The following is a 20,483-nucleotide window of genomic DNA, read 5'->3' as shown; positions in this document are numbered from 1 at the left end:
GATTTAATTAACACAAGACTCTGCAATTACTCCATAATTAAAGTAATTTGTCCCCTTGTTTGGATGAGTAGGCAAGACACCACATGTGCCTCTATAAGAGCAAATGAGAGGAAAGGGACGTGAAGGACCCACCGAGGTAGACTTTGTACCATTTAATATTTGAATTTAATGCTTGATTCTCCAAACCTACTTTCCCTTCATATGTTCTAATAAAATATTTGTACCAGCCTGTGTTTATTTGCCTTTTATTTGACAACTCATTTGTTATTCATTGAGAAAGTAATAAGCTGAGTAGGCTGAGTACAAAGTATCATCAAGAGCCACATGAAATAGTAAATAGGCCTGATATAATCATAATCCTCTTCAAACTGAACTGCGTACAGCAAGAACTGTGTAGCATTACGTCTACAAAGCTCGCTGAAAGCTAAAGCAAAGAAAATACAAGAAAAAAAAAGATGAGATCAAATGCATGAATCAAACGTGAGAGTCCTGTGTGAGGTGTTTGACCTTGGGGTTGGATAAAGAAAGGTGGAACCAATACCGAGTATCGGTGTAATGTGGAAAATGAATTAGACACTCTCCTTAACAAATAGTGACTAACTGCACACGACAGAAATAGTGAGGAATTAACAGCATCGTCCAAAATGTGCCACCGTGCCACAGCGGTCCAATTAGCCTGGAGATAAGAAAAAACAAACGACTGCCAAGTTTACTATATTAAAAACCAGGGACGTAAATGTGTCTAGTGTTGTCTACTGAGGCTTGTATATGTTGTTAGGCGAGGGGAAGCATGCTATCTCTTATTTACAGATGTTGATCTGCATATAATTTGCCTCAGCTGCACACTGGGTAATTGAGGTAAATATCACAGCCTCCAACTTACCAGTGAAGGTGTCCTGCTGATAGCTTGGCACAAAGCCTGAAGCCACCTGTGGCATTTCACATGTCAGTCCCAGGGCAGACAGAACACAAAGAAAAAAGAATACTGAGCACCTTAACCCATAAACACCCAGTGGTACTTTTGTAGCAGTTCCCAAATGAATTTCTTTCTTTATTTAGCCTTTCTTAAGTATTTTATCAACATTTATTACAATATTATCCTCTGTATTTGGCATTTTGAAGTGTAAATCGTGTATTTTCCTATATTTGATTCGCAATTATGTTTTTATTTTTTTTTAATCAAAAACAGAGAAAACTGAAGAAAAAGTGACTTTTTCAGCAAAATCTATCATTAACTGTGTGTCCATCCACTGTCATTCATCCAACTCCATGGGTTTTACTAGTGAATCAATGTTGTAGAAGATGACGGTGCTTCCATGGTAACTACTGAGCCTCTGAACATCCAAATGGGTCATATCTGATGACCATGAAAAGATGACAAACTGCATTTTATCTGAAGTATTTAGATGCATTGATAGGATTAGTGGATCAACAGGTATTAAACATTTTACATCAGTAGATGCTTTTGGTGCAGTGGATGCAGTGAATGTTTGGGTCTTTATGGGTTAAATGTCTCCAGTGCTACAGTATGACAGGTGTCGCACATAATCATTGCTGTCTGTGGTCAAGGATGATGTCTGAGTAGTGGTGAAGTGCTTTCTTGTGGTTTGGATGCAATTTTACATGCAATACATTTTAAGAAAAACATTTAACAGGTTTTATAATCTTAGCAGCTTCCCCAACTCATCTCCATCTACAGATACTGTTTAAACTGTTTAATACCTGTTGATCCATTAATCCTATCAATACATGTAAATAATTGGTGCAAAAACAAGTTTGTCATCTTTTCATGGTCATCAGATATGATCCATTTGGATGTTCAGAGGCTTCGTAGTTACCGTGGAAACACTGTCATCTTCTACAGCATTGATTCACCAGTAAAACCCATGGAGTTGGATCAATGACAGTGGATGGACACACTTTTTCTTACATTCAGTTAGTTATATCTTTGCTGAAAAAGTTGCATTTCCTTAATTTTTCACTGTTTTGATATAATTGACTTTGAATTTATTCTGAGTTTTCATAAACATCTGATTGATCTGTGAATTAAAATATAGGAAAATATATGATTTACACCTAAATAAATAAATAAAATTGGTGATAAATCAGTTAAGAAATGTAGAAATATAGAGAAATTCATTTGGGAACAGCCATAAAAGGAGCACTGGGTCTTTATAAGTTAAAGGCTCTTTTATTACCATATTTTAAAATCTAATTCATATTAATTCTATAATTTCAATATAATGTTTGATTTAAAGTATTTCCATGCCTTTGTAAAGAACTTTTGATTGTGTTGTGTATGAGCAGTGCTTTACAAATAAACTTGCCTTGCCTATCTCACAGTGTGTTCTGTTCTTTCCCAGCTTCAGTAAAACCGGCAACGTCCAAGAATGGGAGCAAGTAAGAAGCAACTACACTGACGCCACTGCTTCTAAAATAATTACAACACAAAACCTTCACTGTTTTCCTCCATGCTTTGCTTTAATTTTGCAGCACCTTTATACGGTTAACTGTGAAAAACCTGAAAAGATAATCTGTTATCTGTGGCAATGTGACAGTAAACATGAAAGTTATTTATCTAAAAGTAAGTTTTAGCACAGTTATAATGGCACTGATGAAGCTAAAAAAAAAAAAAAAAAAAAACATGACCTGTGAAATTAAGTTGTGTGCATGTGAAAACTGTTGTGGTAGATGGTAGAAGTTAATTAGGATCATAAAGGTGATGATTGGAGTATCACAGTTTATGTCAGTTTATTACAAAGACCAGCATCAGTAAAGCACATGAACCTTACATTCTCATCCAGGAAGCTAGTTCAAGAAAAAAAAAAAATTGTATCATTCTACTTTATTTGCATAACCTTGCCCTGCTTAAGGCAGGGGAGCCACCGAGTGATCTCAAAATTAGCATGCTGTCACCTTCAGTGTCTCTTCTGTCATTCAGAAAAACAGGCAAGTGTGCAGACATATGAACCCATCTCACATCTACTGCAGAAATGTTAATTAGGAAGCATGGCATCCCACAGCTCCATTCCTCTCCAAACGCCTAACTGACATGTTATGTATTTAAATCCCTTTCATGTGCCCTTATTATAGAGGAGATGAAGTCACATGCGAATGATGGAAAATGTCATCATCACAGCACAATATTTTTGCATTCACACTCAAATAAAAGCTAAATATTGAACACAACTGGGCAGATTTTCAGCTATAGGAGGGCCCCTGTGTGATGCCAGGATTGAACCTAAAATAAATATAAAACTGTTTAATTAATTTGCAAAAATGTCTAACTCAAATACATATGGAATGAAAAAGATGAATCGGTGTATATCTAACTTTAAATAAATGCACTGTGTGTATTTGCATGTCTTGTTTTGGCCTAATTGCACAGAGGATTTTCAGGCTATGGGCATAATTAATTTGTTTCAATTTGTACTTGTATCAAATGTACTTATGATGTATTTATACAGTCTTTTCATAATCATCATCAAACTTAGATTTCTTTGCACTGTTACTGGCTATTGGATGCTGCAGGCTCAGTAGTTTGGTGGGCTTCCTGCCAACATTTCTATTGTTGAGGAAGTAGTGCCCTCCTGTGGCTTTAGAGGAACACAACAACAATAGACCGATCAAGAAATGTTGCTCATGCAATCATTTTCTATAGTACTTTTTACAACGAGGCTGATAAGACAGAACTTAAAACGTGAGTAAAATAAGCTTCAAGAAAAAAAAACTCCCTTATCTCATACTGGTTGATAGAGTTATCAGAATTGAGAGCCATTTGGCAAAAAGATAGAGGGGAAAATGCTCATACAAAAGGAATGATGAAACACACATGTAAGAGTGTGATTACACATTACTGTTATGTTGTGCATTCACAGCTGAGACATCTGGAGTTCAAAGCCAGTAGCTGCACAGGAGGGAACAAAACCTTACCCACATACCTAAATTAATTTAGCGTCTCAAGACTGAGCCTTACCTTGGACACGTATGAAATGTTTGTGTCAGATCTTCAGCTGGGCTTAAATCACAAAGACAACCATCTCATCCAGATGCTCTTTTGAAAATATTTTATTTTTTTTGCAATGGAGGCATTGGGAGCATCAGTGCGTTCTATGGCTTGAGTACAGAGTTCCTGTTGGAGACAAAAATCATAGAACAAGCCCTTGGGTGAACTGAGGGCCCCACCCATGTTTACCAAGGAGGAATGTTTGAGGCAGCTACTCCGCAGCTGTTACAGAACACGGTCTTAAGCAATGGGCACAGTGTTTGGGCTGAAAGTGTTAGAAGGAATGCTACTGTACTGTATGTGACTTAGTACTTGACCCTGCACGGCAGTTACATCAAATCTGATTCAGAAATGCTCTGCGATATGAGTGAAGCGTAACTAAAGAATATTTCTCTTAAGAACAAAGACGGTCAGTTCACTGCTGTTGCTGAGATGATATTTCTGTGATCTGAGGTTAGGAGCCCTTGATCAAAGTAGATTTTGCCCCTTAGAAATATTAAGATTAATGCAACCTGGAAGAAATTTGAATGCTATAATGGGAACATGCCTCAACATTTACATAATTTAAATCCTCACTATAGTATTTAATAAACTATTGGCAGCATTACTGCTTCTAACTACACCCTACATATGGGCACAGTCTGGTATGCTAGCATCACAGAAGAATGCACAGATTTGTCCCAGATTCTTCAGTTTCAATTCATCTGCGATTTTTTTTTACTCATCCACACACACAATAGAATTTACCAAATTTGGCATTGTATGTGATAATATCATTATTCCCATGGAGCTGGTGTGTGCATCTGTATAGGCTTGACTGTAATCCAGAGCTGTCAACATTCCACTATAGCAGCAGTTTGGGTTAAGGATTGTTTACAGAAACACTTTGGATTGGAGAGAGTGGTTGTTACATCTTGCATGTGGAGAGGAAACAGCTCCTTCTCATATTTGGTATAATCTCTGGATGCTGCTGAGACTGTGCCCAGGTTTGACAGCGTACAAATCATTGGATCAGCCCCAGCGTGGGATAAAGCTAACAACAGTGCAGATAGAATACAGTACATGTGTGTGGGGCAGAGAACCAGCTAGTTAGCCAGCTAGCAAGTAAGTGTGGTTGATGCATATAGTTGATAAGTTCCACCGTTGTGTTTTGCTGTAGCAGGCCCTACACCTTTAACAAGCATAGTCATTTAGAAAGTGATAGAATAGTCGAAGGGTAGAGCACTATCTGTGAGGAAAAGTCAATGTAATTCAGTACATTCATTGTCAAACCCTGCAAGGTTGGTTTCACTCCTGTGTTCTGTCTGGTAGTTTTGGGTGGTGGGTGAGATCATACAGCGAGGATTGGGGGTGAAATGATGATGCAGGGCATTTGAAATGAAGCCCCGAGGGCACCCACTTAGTCCAACCCACACACACACTCACACATACACACTTAAACATTCTCACACACATTATTTATGCAGAAAAAATATATATTAACATTTGCATTACAAAACAGTACAAGGGCCTCAGTGTAGTAAAATACCTCTTCTGTCTGATAAAAATGTGGAGAAGAATCTGTGTGGGTTGTCCATTTCTCATGTCTTCTGTTTGCAAAACTATCAGCCTTTACCTTCAACAAAATATCTCTTAATCATCTGTGAAAAATATTCCCAAAATACTATGGGATTTGAGGCACTGGATTAAATCTCTGTACATGAAACCCCCCCTCTCCCACCTTAAAAAGTTGGTTGAGCACATGGAAGCAAAGTCCGAGTATGCTACATCATGTAGGTGACGGGCCAATGGGGGCAAGTGAACTTTTTTAGCCATTAGAGCCCATGTTTCTCCTGGCTTTTCCCTCTGCCAACAGTCCAGCTGTCTGGCTCTGTAAAAACCTATAGTCCCAGGCCCACCAGGAAGTAGACTATAAACCCCTCCCCCCTCATTTTCCTCCCCCAACAGACCAGAACTACACCTGCTCACTGCTCCCTCCTACAACTTTAATCTTACAGCCCTCTGATTGAAAACCAGCAGCCATTGTAGTTTAAACAGCCCAGTGCTGAAGCTGTGTTTAAAGCGGTTGGTTGGCAGGACAGCTGAAACGGTATTTCATTTTCAATGAGCCAGGCGTCTGTGGTCCAGTGGGCTCCACAACTCTGTATCCCACAGCGGCCATCCAAACAGCCACAAGAAGCCCTGAACAATCTGTAATGGCTCTCTGTAGCGCAGAATCCACAGTATATGACCAGAAGTTTGAGAAGACATACTCCTTTCCACAGCTGGCTTACACGAACAAAAGAAAGCACAAAATAATCAAAACAGTTTCACAGCATGTTGGCACTTCTGTCTAATCCCTCCGCCACAGTAGGACCCGTTAGTTCAGTCCACCGGGCCCTGGAAGATTAGCTTGGAACAGCCCTGGGTGAGGCTGAGCTGGGTGGCACAGAAGGGGCACGCGGCGTGGAAGGCATGAGTGCCATGGGGCAGAGGGATCTCCGCCCAGTACTTGACGGACTTCTCTGAGCATACATGTCCACATGGCACGAAGGCATGCGTGGGCGCACCTGTGTCCACGTAAAAGGCCGGCTCGCAGCCAAGCCACAGCGGCACATAGGGCCCAACCACCCGGCACATGGGACACTCTCGCTGGGTGTTGGGCTCCTGCTCTGAACGGTGGCCCCAGTTGTGGTAACCGTGCACGTGACCGCAGGCCAAGTACACCCAAGGCTGTTTGTCTTCCAGAGAGGAGAGGGCGCGGCTGCGTTGCATGCTGGGAAAAGCGAGGGTGTTGAGACCGACGGGGCACTGGGGTCGGGCTGCGTTGATTTCCTGTCTCAGAGCCTCCAAATGCTTTTGGGTGGGGGTGTGGAAGAGCCCCTCTGCCGTACGCCAAAGCAAAGTAGCTCCACACAGATCCACCAAGGAGCCATCCTGCAGGATGTTACTCTCATTCTCCACCTGCAGGGGGCAATACAGCAGGCACACCCTTAGTCTCAATATACAAAATGACTAAAAATATTTGAAGAATAGGAACACAAAGTAAGTTGTGATAGAGATATTTCTTTTGTGAACTGATAAATATACAGCATACAGTCTGTGCTAATTTGCAACAAGATATTGAGGCCATTGAAGAAGAAAAAAAAATTATATCCTGACATTATAAAGTCAGGAATTTGTGAGAAAATTGTAGAAAAAGTTCAGAAATTCCACTGTTAAATACGATATAATTCAAGCACAAGGCCTGATGTGGTTAAGAGGTGATTTATGATGATCAGTACTGTTTTAGCCACTAATATAAATCGATGTAAAAATGCATTATTTTCTGCCTGTATTTGTCACTCTGTGGTTACAGTGTCATTTCCACAGTACTGATGTTATGCCTCACAAATCATAGTCTAACAATAACAAAATGAAACAGATTTTTCCTTTACCAGTATTTACTATTTATAACACCTCTATTCAAATGTAAAAATTCCCCCATAAACTATTGTGTAAACATTACTGAACTGTACTTTTACTGATTTGATTCGAAAGTTAGCTTGAGGGCTTTTCAAAAGGAGTTTTTTGCTAAAGTTGTAATATTTCCTGCAAATATCTGTTATGTGTCTTTAACTGGTATCAGTATCCAAAAATAAAACATATTGATCAATTGCTCCAAAAATTTACAAAGATGCAGTACATCATGATTAGATGTTTCATATTATATGTGACAATGCTTCAGAGCAATGTCTATTTCTGAGTATTTTTCTTGCAAAGTCACAAGAAATTAAAGTTTTTTTTCTCTCTGAAATGTTTTTGTTCTTTTACCGACAGCAGGCCTACTATACTACTGTACTTTACTTAAACTGCAGATGATACTGCGTGTAATTTTATGGTATAAAGCCACTGACCAGTTTTCCTGGGGTCTGTGCGGAGCGGGTCTCTCTCAGTGTGTAAACATCCCCACAAACAGAGATCTCTCTCCAGACGCCTGGCTTGGACTCTTCTGTGAACCCACCCTTGGGATGCATTACCAGCACACCATTGGTTGTCAGACCATCCATGTGACCATCAGGGTTCTTCCATTTCGCAGCTTTTTCCTTTAGGTGAAACAGAGCACAGAAGATGATGCAAACTGTTAGGCTGTGGGGCTTTTTTTTCAGAAACACAAAATGAAAGGAGCTGCATTTGTTTATGAGATTACAACGTATAAATTTAAAGGCACAAACAAGACCAATGACAGCCATGTAAACAGAGATACTGTATATCTTTCATGGTGCACAAACTAGTAATTACCCCAAGGAAGATGTTTTTTGAAGAGTCAAATCCAGCTGCAAAGATGCGAGCAGTGTAGGGCGGGTTACGTTCACAGACGACTCTGCAAGCAAAACGAGAGATGGTGCTCTGTGTGATGGGTGTTTCCTCTCCCTCTTGGCCTCCTGCTATTGTGTCAGTCACCACAAAGTCTATGGGGCTCTCAGTGGAACGCCCGATCTGCAAAACCAAACAGTACTTAGTTTATTTGTTCAAGAATGCGACAAATAATCAAAATCAAACTTTGCCCTTACATGGGTTCTTGTGATCCCCTGTTTCAATGCCAACTTTCACCTGTGCTGTGAACATTGGAGCTATTTGCTGACAGTTTAACCTTTTGGTAGTTTGTGGCTGTGTGACATTTAAAGGGTAGCACACAAGTTATGCTACTATATACGTGGTTACAAAAAAGGCAGACAGACTTCCAACTTTGCCACATATTTTCCATTCCAACAAGTGCTACTATCAGTGTATCTGTACTAAAAAATGTAAGTCAGAGCTTTTCAAAAGAATATTACAGGCTCATTTTTAGGCCGACCACAGAGTTCAACACCATAAATGTCCAAACATGTCTCAAGCTGAACAAACAAAGTTAAAATAAGAATTTCCCCCTTTCATTTCCTCATTTTTTTCATCTCAAATGATCCCAAAGTCCTGTTATTTCAGCAGTCCCATCCTCTGTTATGTCAGTGTTTCTATTTATACAAGACCAAATTAAGACATAGGAATAAAATAAATGACAATGAACTCTCCTCTGGGAAACATCTTCTTGTTTGTAGATTTATAGCTACAGTCTGCTTGACAATATAGGAACAACAAAACCAAAAGATGCTGAGTTTTACCTGAAACATGTCCGTATCTTTATCATGGCTGTACTCCACCACCACTGTCTGGTTCCTGGATAGTGTATAGGAGATACTGTGCTGGCCTTTACAGTTCACAGCCTGAAAGAACATGTAAACAACTAATTATAGTCATGCTACATGTTGCAGCCATATTAAACACAAAATATGTTGATGTTTTTAACAACTCAAGTGCCAATACACAAACCTTAACAGATATTTGTCTGTGAAAGCCTTTGAAGCCTTGGGTTTGTGGCTTTAACACCGGATCTGAGGGTGCCAAAGGTTCATAAACAGGAACAATTTCTTATGCAGGAGTTGCATCACTGCTGAGGTTAAATTACAGATCAGGGCAAAACCAACCCCGCTATTAAATTTCATGGCCCTCAATTGATGAGTCACATCCTGAGATTTAGCTGTAGTGTTTGTCGGAAACATTGTCTTTTCACTGTTACTCACAAGCTTTATTTAAAAAAACAAATTAACTTTGTCGTTTTTTACCTTTTTCTTGAGGCTTCGATATAGTAGTATATTACCTAAAACCAAAAGTTTAAGGTAGGAATTTATGACAGGGTAGCAGAGAAGAAAGTGTGAATTAACACTCCTATGACAGTGACCGTAAACTGCCCAGTGGCCTCAGTTAACACAGGCCTGCCTTTATGCTACAGTACCTCAATTTGGTGAGGAAGGGTAGGTTAAAGCCACGCAGGCCTAGCTCCCATCAACACTTTACCACATGCTATTATCATCGCACTCTAATCTGCGAATTCCATTTCCCAAACAACCCCCGCCCCACCCGTTTCTCTCTTGTCACGTGCAGGAGAGAAAGAGGAGAGGAAAAGTGGGTCATCAGCGCTGCCACGCTCTGCTGTAACATTGGAGACAGACGGGGACAAATGTCATCATCACATGCAGTCTTGTCTCCACTACACCATAACAAACAAATGGTGCTCCACCTGTTCAAGGCTAAAAGAAGTCTGTACACACTTAAAATTTAAACATATATTTTTATACCCGACGCATAACACGGCACCCCCAAAATGTCTTCACATACACCCTCTGGGTTACATGGGTAAAAATAAAAACTCAGCCATGTGCCATCACGCCCCCAAAGGAAAGCCAATACAAACAATCGCTCATGAACAAATGTAGTAATTGAGATCGAATGGGGAGATCAGCAAGCAGGGGCAGGATTCTGAATAGGAGGCTGGCGGTGGCATCATGGGAGCTCTTTATTATCTGTCATGAACACCACAAGCGTGCACAGACACGTGAGCTTTTTCCTCTCAGCTTCTTAGCCACAGAGCATTCTCAGTTCATTCGTATTAAACTGCTAAACTGTGAGGGAGCAGGAGTGGGGTAGGGTGAGGGCACTGCTGTGGACATGACAGTAATATCAACTGCAAAGGTGACAGGACTCGATTCAGTTTTCTCCTGTAGTGTTCTCTATTCTAAGCCTCACAGGGATGGCTGGTAGGTCGACTCAAATCACGCTCAGAGACACCTTGCATGTCTCTTAAGGAATGGATATTTTTGACCGCTTGTACAGCTGGGAGTTGGGGGTCAGCCAACTGTGACAACTTCCTCCTCAGTCTACCCTCCTGATCCTGGGCCTGCTGGCAGGGTGGCAAAGAGGAAGAGTGGTGAAAGGGGAAGAAGGTCACATCAGTTCCCATCTCTGAAAAAGCCCGTGACTGGTTGTGTAAATGCCACTCTTTGCTCATTTACCATAGCCAGGCAATGCAACATAACTTCCTGTGTAATAAACATACAGTGTGGAGTGGCAACAATATTTTACATATTTGTCAGAGCGTTGCTCAGCTAAAGCTGTGTCTCTGTGATGAAAAAAGGCTCAGTCACAAAAAAAACCTCTTAACAGATATCAAGAATCAAGTTCCACAAGCTGAGAGTAACCTGAACCAAAGGGCCTTTGGCCAGGGAGCTTAACTCCCAACAAATGTCTGGAATATTGGCCTCCATGAGCTGCAGAGGTAAGCAGCTCCTCTGGCTTGTTTAGCAGTTTTGCTTGGGAACCAAAGGCTGGAATGCAGGAAGGCAGACATGTTATACTGGACAGTGCAGTTTTTGGCAGACACTCTAGTGCAAAGAAAAGCTATGAGGCCCGGCTGAGAACTACAGTTATTGTACTACAAATGTCAACAATATGGCCTGCCAACAATAAAGTAAAGGCTTTACTTCATGATCCATAGGCTGTAGAAGAGTTTTTTTAATACAATAAGATCTCTTAGGGAGGTTACACCATCTGTAATCTGCTGACAACGCAATACATTATCATTGATACAATGACAAATCACATTACTATTCAGAGATGGAATTAATGCAACTTTAGACCTTGTTGTTTGTACTAAATGGGTCACACTGGGGGCAGACTTCAGTAATAATTCCAACAGAAATAGTTGAGCATAGGCGTTTGCTTGTGGCTTCGTGTTAGTCTGATTTCAGTAAATTCTTTTACACCCACAGTGCCTAATATTTTTTTCTTGCAGAAAATAGAAAGAAGGCTTGAGAATGGTTACTTTCAAAAGGCCTCAGTGAAACACTAACCATATAGTTCTTAAAGTCAGATTTTGTTGTATGTAGAAACAATTTCAATGTATTATTTCTAGAAGTACACATTACCCACATTGTGACACACTCACTGGGTATGCACTGATAAAATGATGCACAGTTTCCGTCAGTGTTTATCAGTTACTTGTTAGATTGGTTTTGTAGGTTTGTGTCAAGGCCATAAATACCAAGTCTTCCCAAACACACATTTAATAGAGGCTGAATTTAATACAAGTAAAAATACACAAAATGAATCTAATCCTTCCTAAAAGACATTTCATACTTGTAAACACCCTAAGTATTTCTTTGCTTGCGCTGTACAGCTCAAATATTCATCAAAGACAATAACACAGTTGTTAATTCCAACTGAGAGTGTGTTCAATAAATCACCCATTCATCCTGTGATCGGCTGTGTACCTTGCTGGCCTGGGGGGTGTTGAGGATGTGCACAGTGCTTGGCTTAACACCATTGGCTTTGGTCCTCCTGTATAGCGCAAATCTGCTTTTCCGTCTACCCCGGTCTCCATTGGGCAGAGAGCCATTGTACCTGTCACAGAGGGGGGTGGGGTAGAGGGGAGGACAGTAGATTCACAGTTACATGTTTTGTGAAAAGGCAATCAGTTTTGTAGCTTAAAAGGGATGTGCCTAATGAGATTTACAGGCAGAATTCTTGTAATCATATAACAAGTAAACATGGAGAATTAGAAACATTCATGCGTTTTGAAAAAGAGCTTTGCCACGCATTACATCACTGGCAATCTAATGCACCCTATTAGCAATCTAAGCGTTACCTTGGATAATGTCTCTTATTACATAATGCACTCTGGTACTTGTGATTTCAGTGAGCTAGCTCTGTGTAAACTGCAGCTGTTCCTTTGCTCTGTGTCCCAGGCAGGAGCACGTTTTAAGATGCATGTCAGGTTTTCTACCACTTAGTGTGGTTGGAGGACTGACTCACATGACAAAAACATCCTCACATTGCCATGTCTTACACACCAATGTGCAACCCTGCAAGATGCATTATTAAAAAGCTTCAGCATGACGAGATGGACCTTTCAGAGCATGTTCCATTTCCTTTGCTCTACAGTAGATTCCAGTTTTGACCTTCAGTCTGCATTAAGGGACCTGGTCTCGGCTGTGTCTTGTGAATGGAGAAGCCCCTTCCGGCAGGACTGGTCCACCAGCTGGTTCCTACAGCTGGGACACCCCATGCTCCACTCCCATCCAACACACAGACCTTCTGTCATACACTCACCCTGAACCACATATTGCTCAAAGGACACATTGCACAACAGAGACGTCTGCATTAAAGCCTCAAGCATGCATGATAATGAGTATTGTGGAGGAATGAACCTGATGAACCACAGTGAAATGTAACATCTCGCCGCTTTGCTTGTACACAAATATCAAATCAAATCAAGAGCCTCCCTCTGCTGCTCCCTACCTCCCTCCAAAGCTAGTCCACCTGTCTCATGTCTCCACACGGCTGGCCAGGCAAGGAAACACATGGTCCCAGTCAGTACAGTGCACAAAGCTGGCCTGTTGGACACGCCACCCACAGAGAGCGCTGATACTGTACATAAAACTACAACCAGTACACTGACAGCAGGCGGAAAACAACAAGAAGAATATGCGAAGAGAAAATGCAGTTCAATTTGTGCATTTGTTTTCACCTGTTCTGTTCAAATTCGACTGATAGTGGATTTTAAACAACCAATATAGTAAGAACAGTATGACCAAAATCAGACAGACCTCACATAATAAATAAATAAATATATATATACATATATATATATATATATATATATATATATATATATATAGTCTGAAATGACTATCTTTGACAACTGTTGAACAGAACATCCAAATCAGATTTTAAATATCTGATTAAATACAGGGTTAGCCGAATCCTAATGCATGCTAGCTAAAATAAATAAACCATCTTCATGAACTAGTAGCAGTTATCTTTAGCTGACAATCTTATACTCATTATTTATGAATACAGGTTTTATGAGAATACCTTTCAAATAAATATGAACTATGTCATACCCAGGTACACAGTGACATTACCTTGACTGTGTTTATGGTGCCTCCATCCATGTTAATGGATATGGCTCCAGTTCTATGAGTAACTGTGTAACCTTTTAATGTAACCTTCTTATAGCTCTATCAGAGTTAAAGTCCACCAATACCAGTCTTGTCAAACCTATTAGTACAATTCTGAAAAAAGACATCTACTGTTATGAGGTGCAGGTCAAGGAAGATGAAAAAAAAAGTTCAAATGCAACCTCTAAAATAACACAACAAATAAGGACCGTCATCTCTAATATCAGCTGATACCAATGTTTGCCAGTATATCTGTGCACTATATGTGCCCCCAAACACTTCTGATCATATTCCGTCCTGGTTATAATCAGGGTCCTATGTCCTTTAACCTGCCATAGAGACTCCCCACCTTAAAAAAGCAGCTAGGCCTATATTGGTCAGATTTATACTTAGTTAAGGGTCTTAACTACTGAATAACTGTGGTTTCTCTGTCACAGAGCCTCACCAACTGGGTGTTTTATCAGCCAATGTTTTTCAGAGCACAGCATTTATGCTGTAATGAATTCTAACTGAACAATATGTGCCTGAATCAGTGAAAAATGCCACTCATGCCATATTATCCATCATTACAAAGGAGAAGAATATTCTGTCACCAAGGAACCATCACCATCCCATTACCTAGGAGAGCCTCTGTAAAGCTGTACTCCAGCTAATTGTGATCAGTTTCTCTTTTGACCTGTACCAGACAGACAACGGATTTACCTTGCAATACGAAGAAGTAAGGATTAGACAGTGCTGCATATCACCTATCCTCCAGGATTGCACTAAGGAGCCAACAGCACCTCCCACCTCTTATGCTAACATGAAGGGCTGGGGGTTCGCAGAATGAGGAGGAGATATGCTGAGTATTTATAACCCTCATTAACATTACAGAGAGGTAAAAGGCCTTACAGGGTTAGAAGACAGAGAGGTCAGATATGATGCTGCAAAGAAGATCACAAATAAGACGACAGGATATTAGACCAGAGGTACAGCTAAACTGTAGACAGATTTCACTATAAGGCTGGCAGTCAGATAGTACTGGGAGTGAGGGCTTGTATTAAAATGTCCAAAGGTAACTATCTGATCTGCTACAACACAAGAAACTGCACCAAAACTAGATGAGTTCAAAAATGTAAAAGGATAACTATCGATTTTAAGAGGAACAATGTTTCTCCAAATCGGATTAAATATCAGCAATCAGTGGCAGTTTGTACCAAAGATGCCCTTAAGTTGATTAGGACACTTCCTATACTGTGTTCTTTAGTGAGAAATGTACAAAGTTTAATCAATAGACCCAGTCTCCCAGCTACAATGGACAGAGGAAGCTGAGGGGAAGCAAAGCCTGGGTCCTGATCAATCCATCCTTTCATTTCCAGGATACCCACACAGTCGGCCCCCCTCGCTGACCAGCACCAAGCCAACCCGCCCAGGCAGAGATGGGGGGCAGCCATGCAAGTAATAAGAGCCACACTGCTCATGGAAACAAACCACTGAGGGAACTGCTGCTCAAACAAGCTTTGTTCCATGCTGTCAGCATATCTTGTCTGCAATCAGTTTTATCAAAGGGATGTGGTGTCACAGCGATGATTATACACCTGTCACATCTGATTCAAATAGGTGCATTTATGTCAAGAGACAGACAAAAAACATGTCAGCTCTAACCATGCCACATGCCTAGCCCCCAGTAACATGCGGTCTGCACTATTGTCCCTTATAATAAGCAGCGAGTCTGTGACTGTGAGAGTATGGGTGAAGGGTAAAGCACAAAACAACACTTCTGCATGCTCTGTCTACAAGAAACTTTGCAGGCTTCTCATTTAAGGAGTTTAAAATACATCACATGTATGTCCCAAAGCACAGACATCACCAAATATTTGTTCTATGTTTTATTAACTTTTGCAAGTTCTACCTCTGATCACACTGATGACAAAGAAGGTGTTTTCAACCAGTTGTTGTCCTTGACAGCTTATTATCACGATGGTTTAGAGAGATAACTGGCTATAGCTTCTCCTGAATAAATCCAGAAAAGAAAACATACACAGTGCTTGTGTTGCAATAGTTCTAACAAAGAAAAGACTGGCCCAGCTTTTATTCAAAGGCAGGATGAGACATGTATACTAACTTGCCTTTTTATTCTTAAACATTACATTAGGCTGGGAAATTGAAATTCTGCAATACTGGCAATAACATCAGAACTTCAGCATCCAGTCACTTACTCTGAGGAGAACAAACTTTTTTAGTGAAAGGATTAAGAAAGCCAGTTGTATCAGAAAGCTTTGTTGAAAGAATTATGAAAATAATGTTGATGTTACATTACAATGTGATGTAAATTCATGAAAAAAGCTGTGCATCAAGGAAGATATGCCAGAATCAGACTATGCAAGATACAGTTTCATAAAATCAGCAACAATAATGTCAATGCAAGACCTTTAATTAAAAATAAGTTTAGCATTGGTGTCATCATGTACAGTATATATTGATGTACTTGTCTATACAAGTTAATGTTAGAGCTATTTTCAGACCCCCAACTCTTTGACTTGTCTTTAATGATCAAACAACGGTCCATACCTGACCATGTGAACATTAGGGTTTTTTTTCGTTAACTAAAGATGATTCAACAAACTGTGCCTGGGGGTCATCAAAGAGGTGCAGCATCTTGTGTAACAGAATGCGACAATATATGTCTCTACAGAGGTTGTGTCTTCACACACATTAAGTTTACACTGATAGCAATGTAAGGGAGGAACTCTGGGGGCTGGGGGAGGGGACCATCACCACTTCCGAATTCCTTAAACTCTGTGAATCCAACTTTAAGGTATGAGAGGGCGCAGTGGTCAGAGCTGCTGAGTCCGAGGAAATGTTTAATCTCATCGGCTACAAAAAATAGTCACGACTGTATGTATTATGGATGTGTTTATGCTCATCCGTGGCAGGGCCCTGGTTCCATAGCTCCTTATGAGTGAATGAAACGTCGTCATCAACACGACAAACGAAAATGTACACATTTCTGAATGCGCACGTGTCTGATTTGAGGGGTAACGTGAGCGCGTGAATTTCTGAAGTGGGCTTGACGTTTTCTCGAGTAATGCTAGAGGATTATTGAGTAAAAGCCAATCTTTATTAAAAGTTACGTCAAGTTTAAATTAGCATTTTTTAGCTACTCGTGACCAGCAACATGTGTAAATACGTGGATGGCTTCTTCTGAAAACTCAAGAAGAATAGATACAGTTGAAACGTCAACGAAGTCCCATCAGTTTAGTTAAATTATCAAATAAATAAACAAATTAAAGGGCTTAACTTACCCTAGCACCACCAGTTCCCCGTATTTAACTGGGTCTTTGGACGGGGCGCAGTGCTCTTCTTGGCTTGACGAAAACATGAGGCTGTTGGCTTCACTACTCAACGTTAGCTGTACTGTAACAACAGCGGCCGAAAATCTCTCGTAATTTCCTTCAAAAAACACGACACGCTGTCATTTTATATCATAAATCCAGTCATATAGGGCTTCGTCGCCGTACCAATCCCGGTTTCTATGAACAAACTGGTCTCAAACTTCTTTAGCGTGACATAGCAAAACGTAAGTTAGTTGGCGGTTGAATCCGCTCTGAAGCAGATACAAAAACAGCGAGGAGCAGGGCCGGACCGTACCATTGTCCTGTTCTTTACTTTACACAGGGGGGCTCCACTTATTTAGATTCTTTATACTCGTGTTTCGTAGCTAACGGTGCTAAAAATCTTTATGTAAAGTTAATGTCCTATATGTATAATGTTATTTTGCTCGTAATGTAACTTATGTTGACAAAGATACTGTATTTAGAATATACCTCTGTATGCTTTCCACCTCTCATAGTGCATGGATCTCACTCTCTGTTATGTAAACAAAGAGTACAATCTGGGAATTCTTAAAGGGATCATACTTTTTTTTTGATGCGTTTACAAAGTTTCCAGTACCCATATCTGACGAGAATTAGCTCACTTTCACAATTTTATCCCACAGTACGCATTACGGAAATAATATCTCATTTTGTCAAGGATCATATAATTGATTGTTTTATAAGGCATGACTACTGTGTTATTATTTCTTTGCACATGCCTAAGGTGGGGCAGAAAAAGTAGGAAACACATGGCGAAAATAATCATCCTGCTCATTTCCTGACTGAGATCTTTTGCACAGAGAGAAAAGATAGTAAAATCAAATTTGGTCATTTTGTTCTAGACCTCGTGGGCACTTTCAAACACTGATTTGCTCATAATTGCAATTGGCTAATTCATGTGGTTGAGTATACAACCTAATGACATCACAGATTATTTGTTTGCATGCCTGGAAGCCACTTACCATTATTCACTTTTGTAATTTTATTGTGTTGTCTATCTTTCTTATGGATAACAAAAATTGCCCATTAATTTCTCTGTAATATCTTATCAAAAAAGTTGTTTACATCCTGGCATCATGCTTCATGAACATTTGTAAGTCACTCTATCAATTACACAGGCGTAAGGCTTTCTTATTGTCAAAATTTCTTCCAGCCAAGTCACTACACAGCATGTCAGGATATCCAGATACTGAAAACTTTTCAACATGGTCAATCCCAGCTCATCCACTGTATCACGTTATTCTCAAAACCTTCTGATAAATGTTCAGCATCTCCACTTTTGTCTGGTAGCCTCATCAACACTTTACTGCCTCTGTCTTGTTTTCGCAAAACTCTGCAAGGCTGGAGGTGTCCTCTTGGCTCCAGGCTCCTTCAGTTGTCCTATTGCCTCTTCATTTATGGCCTTCTGTTTGAACTGGTGTGCAGTTTCAAAGTGCTGTAATGCTTGACACAAAAACAAAAGGTAGTAGGGGGTCAGAGGGGCCCTCGAAGGTACTTCTTTCTGCATACGTGCTTCAATTTATTTTGACTGTACAACAATGCAAACATATTTTCACACTTGTAAGCAAAAAGAACGCATTTTATTCTAGGATATGTGTGTGCCTCTGTTCATAACTCTACAGTATAATGCAATGCAATACTTGTCCATTAATGCATAAGTGCAGAGGAGTAAACTTCAGCTTCTTCAGCATTTGAGCTCAAGAATCAAGCTGGTTTAGACTTCTAACTACAGGCCTGGGGGCAGGCCTTAAAGCTGTGGGTATAATGAATGTTTACTGCTCTTTTGTGTCACTGTCTCTTTCCGCCTGCTTTCATCCACTGGCCATTGTCTGTGTAAAAGAGCACTACAGTCTTTTCTATGTCTGTGTGACTCACCCTCCCGCATGCACAAACACACACAGTAGAACTGGGGAGTGGGGGATCAAAGGCTCTCTAGCACATACCACACTGATGGAGAGCAGATGCAGGGAGTGGGCTGCTTTGCTGAAGTTGCGCTGGCAATGTGTGAGCAAATCTATGTTTAGGAGGAAGAGTTACCAGGCAAGAGCATGCAGAGCAGAGGCCCATTGCAGAAAGCCAAATTGCGCAATTGAGACTAGCAGCATGAGCAATGATGATGACATAGGGAAGACAAAGCCCCTATTAACTTCCTCACTGCTCTTTAGTGGGCTTCACACGTCAGGATTTCTTTGGAAGTCATGAGACTATCTCTAACAGTCTGACTTAATGTAACCTCTGACAAATGCATTACTGGTTTTCCCCACATTTTAAAGGCTTTTACCAACATAACATGACACATCAGGTGATTCCAAAGAACTGTAAGACCCAACATGAGACTGGAAATGACTCATCAGAACATGACAATATTAAATAGTACACCATGGAATACATTGCAAAAGAATGTACATTAGGAACCAGCTAGCTGACAGGAACTGGATGTACACATGGTACAACAGCCTCCAGCAGTGTGCTGTAACAGACACTCCCTGTGTGACTCAGTTAATGAGTTAATATGGAAGATGCAGTGCTGTATGTGTTTTGTCTCGTTGTTTCCATGAAGGTAAAAGCCAGATCTCCAATCAGCTGACTGCAGCATGACAGTGTGGGAGAATGTGTGGAATGTGCTGATCCCATGTAGCTTGCGGCCTTGACCTGACCCCCCAGCCTGCACAACAGACCCGTTGTTGCAAAGGCTTTTTAACATGCAGAAGATGAAAGCACTCTGTGCAGATGCATGATGTCAAGTCGGAACCAGCTGTAAGGAACATGTGCGTTTTCCTATAATAAACTGCAGGGCTATAATTTATTAAAGGAATGTGTCTATTCCTTTAATAAATTCCCACCCTGACATCCAGGATAGTTAGAAATAACTTGACATACATCATATCTGTCAAGTGGTTTCTCTGTTGCATCAAGTCACCAACAAAGAACAGGAAAGTTTTCTAAAACTCTACTAAAGGCAGATGTTCCTAATAAGCTTTTGAATATTTACGCTACCAGATGTTGTGACTGTTATCCAATGTGTTTCAAATCTCATGGAGGAGCTGAGGAAACACTCTGTTTCTGATATGTTCTGTGGGATTATACACCATGTTACCATCACAGGAAAATGGTCACACCCTAAACGTTCCATAATTAGGGCTGCACAGAGTGTCAGCTTCTGTCCCGTCATACAAAATACTCACCAAAAATAACACTGCTGCACACACTTCTCACAGGGAAGTCAGTCAATTTGCCAAGCAGAATATACCTGCCAGCAAAAGCTCTGTAGAAAGTGAGTGCACATTCAGGTTTTTAAAAGCAACTTGAAAATTCAGATAAAGGTTG

General features: G+C 40.5%; 1 protein-coding gene across 1 annotated transcript; it reads right to left on the bottom strand.

The window, feature by feature from the left end:
- Positions 1-4,052: 4,052 nt before the first annotated feature.
- Positions 4,053-17,402, bottom strand: peli2 (pellino E3 ubiquitin protein ligase family member 2). The gene is made up of 6 exons (XM_030126932.1): positions 17,085-17,402; positions 12,112-12,241; positions 9,127-9,228; positions 8,267-8,464; positions 7,882-8,070; positions 4,053-6,949 (listed from the first exon to the last, which is right to left on the bottom strand). Exons 1-6 carry the CDS (start codon positions 17,159-17,161, stop codon positions 6,371-6,373), a joined length of 1,275 nt encoding a protein of 424 aa, XP_029982792.1. The 5' UTR covers positions 17,162-17,402; the 3' UTR covers positions 4,053-6,370.
- Positions 17,403-20,483: the final 3,081 nt, after the last annotated feature.

The sequence above is a fragment of the Sphaeramia orbicularis genome, chromosome 22 (assembly GCF_902148855.1).
Source record: "Sphaeramia orbicularis chromosome 22, fSphaOr1.1, whole genome shotgun sequence".
Classification (NCBI taxonomy): Eukaryota; Metazoa; Chordata; class Actinopteri; order Kurtiformes; family Apogonidae; genus Sphaeramia; species Sphaeramia orbicularis.
The sequence above is the reverse complement of the archived record's forward strand: the minus strand, read 5'-3'. Positions and strand labels throughout refer to the sequence as shown.

Excerpts from the sequence above, each read along its gene's own strand:
- peli2 (XM_030126932.1), bottom strand. The coding sequence starts at position 17,161 with ATGTTTTCGTCAAGCCAAGAAGAGCACTGCGCCCCGTCCAAAGACCCA. Across the intron at positions 8,071-8,266 it reads CAAAAAACATCTTCCTTGGG|GAAAAAGCTGCGAAATGGAA; the intron begins GTAATTACTAGT and ends TTTCACCTAAAG. Across the intron at positions 6,950-7,881 it reads CACAGACCCCAGGAAAACTG|GTGGAGAATGAGAGTAACAT; the intron begins GTCAGTGGCTTT and ends TGCCCCCTGCAG.